Genomic DNA, 5,532 nt, shown 5'->3' with positions numbered 1-5,532 from the left:
GAAACGTTCTCTCTCTATCCTTGTCGCACACTAGTGCTATCCTTGTCTGATACCTCTGTTTATATCCTGTTATCCTATTAAAAAATCGTAGTTCAGAGCACCAAACGCGAGATGGCGTTAGTCTCGCCAGGGGAATTTTTCTGTCCTTGTCTATCCCTATATCTTTCCTTGTCTAACACATTACTTTAGTGCTATCCTTGTGTACAGCTATTCCTTTCCTTGTTTAACTCATTTCTCTAGTGCTATCCTTGTGTACCGCTATTCCTCTCCTTGTCTAGCTCATTTTCCCTAAGGTTATCCTTGTCTTCTCTTATTGCTTTCCTTGTCTTTCTCATTTCTGTATTGCTAAATACGTGGACGAGTTATCCTTCGTAGTAAACACGACTAGATATATTGGATTGCGTGAGTAGAACTGTTCACGATGTTTTGACAGCAATAGAATACGTTCACGGGATGAATCATCTACTAATAAACAATTATGTTATTTTCTTATTTGCAATTTCATAGTTACGTTTAATTCTATTTCCAAGCACTACTAATGTCGTAATCTTATGCTATGCTAAATCGGTAACGTTGGGTGCGACACAAAAATGGTAAGGGGCTCTAGGCACCCTGTGACTTGTGACAAAAAAATGCATTGGGTGATAGATTTATTCTGTACCTCGTCTGTATTAAAAACCACTGAATAATAAAACAATATTTAGGCTTTTAAATATTACAAAGTTCCTTAATTTGTTATAATTAATTTATATGCGTTCGATTGACTGAAATAGATTGTTATATTTTATTGATTAGCATGATTGTGTTCTAATTTCGTACAAAAGAATTTCAAATGCGTATTTTATCCATTCGTGAAGTAAGTATTACAATATTTCATTATTAAAAGTTCACTTTATTTCACCAGCTTTACATAACTCGTTTCATTAAAAATACATTAAAGCATAATTACGTTGCCTAGTTACTTAGAAAAATACATTTCTTTTTTTTCCTAAGTGCACGTATAAAAATCAATATTCGTACCATAAGATAACGTAGTTCGAACAACGGTTGGAAATAATTATTATTTTTGCACAAGTTGATTTTCTATTTGGTGAATTGTTTAATTATTACAATATATTACAAAATATTACGTAAATACAGTGTTTTAATTTCAAATTTACGAGTTAAACAATAAAAGAAATATTATTCTAGAACGAATCTTTTTGAACGACATAATCGACCGATCCTATGCGGATACTAGCGCCGCGAACTTCAGTAAGCAGCTCGTCCACGAAGTATGTTTATTATCGACAATGCGAAACAGACTGTAGTGGCGGAATGAAAATGGCTAATTGTCAGGTTCGTTGGTGCAGCAGGTGAGCGATCAATTATCGTTAATATCGGGACATTAGTCGCTTCGGGATAAACGGTGCGCAGTTCGCGGCGATCCGAACGACCGAAATCAGTGAAAATTGTGTCGATTTTAGTGTTGTCGAACGATTTAATGGATTATCTGAAGAGGTGCACGATCGAGATCACCACTGAAAGACTTGTTGGCTCCTTTTTTTCTACAGTGATAACAAGTTTTCAGTTTGCTAGAAATGAGTCAGCCGACAATCGTTGTTCGTCTATATTGGCTCTCAAACGAGGATCGATAACCTCACGGTTGACAGGAGAAAAAGGAACGGATGCGACGCGGTCTTGAGAAATTGAGACACATCAGCAAAACGTAGATTAATTTATTACGTCCATTCAGAAAACATAAGTCTACCCGTTGTTTCTCCCGTATCAGTAATCGCGCGGAAAAAAGTGATGCATGAAAAGTCTCGATATTACGAGACACGTGTTTGTATTGGAGTAAGAGCTACTCTGTGTGTATGTGTGCCAGGTGCACTGTTGCATCCCTCTGATGAGCGCCATGCACCGTTTAGACCATAGCCGTAATGTCATCCCGAAGGCTACTTCTTAGTAATTCACAAAGGGTTCACTCTTCCGTGAAGTACAGCGCATGGATACTTTCCAGGCAATACCTGGCACGTACCTTGCTAGAGAAGTATTTGTGGTAGATCCTCGGTGAATCAAGAGTATGGCTTCTGGTGCATCTTCTTTGGATAGTGCTGGAAGTAGTGGTGAGTGTAGTGTTTAGTTTTCTATGTTACATGTTAATGTATATTTATGTAAGTTCTCTATTTTGTAACTATACGTATGAATAAGAAAGTTTTACATGATAAGTTCAACAATGGTAAAACAAGATTTATTTCAGTTTAATTTTAGAAGTAAAGGGAAAGGAATGAAAATAGCAGTACTTTATTTAGTTTTGAGAATGAAAAATTAAATTTTAACACTATGTTATATTTGATAAATCTTATTACATGCTGAAATGTGTCATTTTATAAAAGTTCATTGTCACAAAGTAGTTTCAAATTCTTCCTTAAACAAAACAATGATATAATATGTATTGTCTTCAATTTGAATATTGGAGGCAATACTTAAAGACCATTTATAATTTCACTTTGCAAAAAACAGTGAATCATGATGCTTACATGCGTGACATAGAGTTTCTTTCCTGGTGAAAGCTAGTAAGACCTCTGATTATATTGTTCTACCAATTGTAACAACACACTGTATGCTGTATAAATATAATCATTCTACTTTTATATTTGCCATAGATTATATATTGTACTTATAAGTGATTAAATTTTTGTTTGTTGTCTTTTCACAGATGGAGCACTCAATATGGGTAAGAATAATATGTAAAAAGAGGAGCATATAAATTTGTGTCAGTCAAATTGTACTATGTATTGAATTATTTTTTTTTATAAGAATGTATTGCAAATTTACTAGCACTATTATCATTTGTGTGTCTTCTTTAGATATGTATTCAATTTTTGTTGTAAAAGATGCAAATTAGTTTCTAACACAAACATTAATCGAATATAATTATTTGCAATCTAATATACACCATATTGCACTGATATTACTTTTTTTACGTAGAAGCACATCTTTTACATTTAATTGTGTTATGTTCATTATTTGGCAATTTGCATTATTGGATATAACTTGCGTGTACGGAATGCAGAAAGAGATAGTGGAGGCTATGGCAGTGTTGGAAGTCCTGTTGGTGGCCCTGAATGTCGTAGTGATTATGACGGTTTGCAAGCTCAATGTGATCAAGCCATGCATCAGCTTCAGCTACTCAGACATAAGCACTCTGATACTATAAGACGGTTTGTCCTGGTTTTGTTTAAAGTGGTACTGCTTATTTGTTTGTGTTACCATGTTTGATGTTTTGCATAAAGCAAACACAATTTGAATAATTGCATAACTATCTAATAAAGAATTTTAAAATGTAGGTGTGAACATACTATGAAGGAATTGGAATACTATAGAGGACAACATATAGCAGTTATGAATCAGTTGGAGGCAACATCACAGGAGAGCTCTGCTTTGCGGGGCAAATATGGAGATCTTGTGAACGACAAGCAGCGTCTGGACCGCGAAGTTCAGGCTCTGCAGAAAGAAGTGTCCGAATTACGGTGTCAGAATCAAGAAGTTCTTGTTTCTGATGCTAGTAACAGCGACACTATGAATCAGCACTATTTATCTGCACTTAGAAAATATGAAGCCATTAAAGACGAGTATGATACCCTTAGGAAACGGTACGATGATTTAATATCATCGCATTCGTCGGCCGTTAATAAGGTAAGCATGAACGTATACATACGTTGCTGTAATTTTGTAAATTTAATACATACGTTTCGATCTATAGTTGGAACTATCTCAAGAGGAAGCTGCCAGGTTGAAGAAACAATATGATGATATTGTTCAAGAGCGCAACAGTGCGGTTCGTGAACGCAATGGTTTAAAACAGCAGTGCACTGCCGCAATTAGGCAATGGGACATTGCATTAAGGGAAAGAAACGAATATCGCGAAGCCCTAGCCAAAGTACAGCAACAACATGAAGAAGCAGTGAAGGAAATTAATCATGCAATGGTATTACGTATGAAGGCTAGTAAGGATATGAAACGACTAACAGAAGAAAGAAATGCAGCATTACAAGAATACAGTTTGATTATGGGTGAACGAGATACGGTACACAAGGAGATGGAAAAACTTGGTGACGATCTCACACAAGCATACACGAAAATCACACACTTAGAAAATCAGAATAAGCAATTTATGGAAGAGGTAAATGTACTTAAATTAGTCATGTTTTTTATATCTCTTTTTTTTTTTTAATCATTTCGCGTAATAACGTGATTAGAAATAATAAAGCACAATAATTGACTCGCTATTGTTATTTTCTTCTTATAGATTTTATATTGGTTTTTGTTATTTATATACCGTGCATTACTTGTTGCTACGTGTACTATTTTTAAATGAACGTTTTGTGTGTTTAATCTTTATGTGTCCCTTATTTTTAGAAAAAAGCTTTATCTTATCAAATTGAAACTTTAAGAAGAGAAATTTCATCCGCTTTGCAAGATCGGGACGAGGCTTTAAAACAATGTAACGAGCTACGTCAAAAGTTTGGTGATTATTCCGAAGGTTCCAACAGGGATTATAAAAATCGTATGGAATTACACTCGTATAACCGTGAACGAGATAATTCGAACAAAGAAGCTGAAAGAGAAGACAGCACGGCAGATTACACTAAACGAGATAAGGAGCGTATGGATAACTTGGATCAAGCGAATTTGGAGCTGGACAAACTTCGAAAATCTGTCGATAAATTACAAACGGAACTCGAGGAAGCTCTTCAAGAGGCAGAAGTGTCGAAACGAAGAAGGGATTGGGCTTTCAGCGAAAGAGATAAAATAGTCTTAGAGAGAGAAAGTATTAGAACTCTTTGTGATAGATTAAGAAAAGAACGTGATCGTGCGGTGTCCGAGTTAGCAGGTGCTTTACGTGATTCTGACGATATTAAAAAACAACGGAACGAAGCATCGAAGGAATTGAAAGATCTTAAAGAGAAAATAGAATCTGGTAATCACGCGTTAAGGGCAAGTCAATTTGCGCAAAGTTTAACGCATGCACATGATTCGGCGATCGATACTGATGTTAGTGATTGGGAAATTCTTACTATTCATCTGGATCTTAGTCGACTTTGTTTGGATTCTGATCGTGATTTGGGTTTGACTTTGGTTGGAGGTCGTGACAGTCCGTATTATCCAAACGATACAGGAATTTACGTTGCTCAAATAATATCAGGAACTGCTGTTGATGGAAAATTAAGAGTGAACGATTGTATTGTGCGAGTTAATAATGTAGATTGCACGTCTGTTTCAACGCGTGTAATTGTGGAAACTTTACGTACCTGTTCAGTGGGATCAGCTACATTGACGGTAAGAAGACGACGTTTGACTAGAAGATCGTTAAGAACAACCCAATTACCTGTCGGTTCAGTTCCTCATGGTATTTCTTTGGAACTTGGAGTGTATATTTCGAAGATTTCTCCCGGCAGTTTAGCTGCTAAAGATGGCAACCTCGCTGTTGGAGATAGAGTTTTAAATGTACGTCTCATACATATGTTTTTTTATCGATTTTACATA

The 5,532-nt window shown here is 35.7% G+C and overlaps 1 protein-coding gene across 1 annotated transcript; it reads left to right on the top strand.

Moving 5' to 3' along the window:
• Window positions 1–2,042: 2,042 nt before the first annotated feature.
• Window positions 2,043–5,493, top strand: LOC108578342 (disks large homolog 5-like; the record flags this gene model as incomplete). The annotated part of the gene is made up of 6 exons (XM_017941660.1): window positions 2,043–2,108; window positions 2,702–2,719; window positions 3,059–3,206; window positions 3,333–3,681; window positions 3,749–4,168; window positions 4,405–5,493. Coding segments are annotated over exons 1-6 (2,067 nt in total), but the record flags the coding sequence as incomplete, so codon positions are not given.
• Between the last annotated feature and the right edge of the window lie 39 nt (window positions 5,494–5,532).

This window comes from Habropoda laboriosa, unplaced genomic scaffold (genome assembly GCF_001263275.1).
Source record: "Habropoda laboriosa isolate 0110345459 unplaced genomic scaffold, ASM126327v1 C6177677, whole genome shotgun sequence".
Taxonomy (NCBI): Eukaryota; Metazoa; Arthropoda; class Insecta; order Hymenoptera; family Apidae; genus Habropoda; species Habropoda laboriosa.
This window is presented reverse-complemented; position numbering and strand designations above follow the sequence as displayed.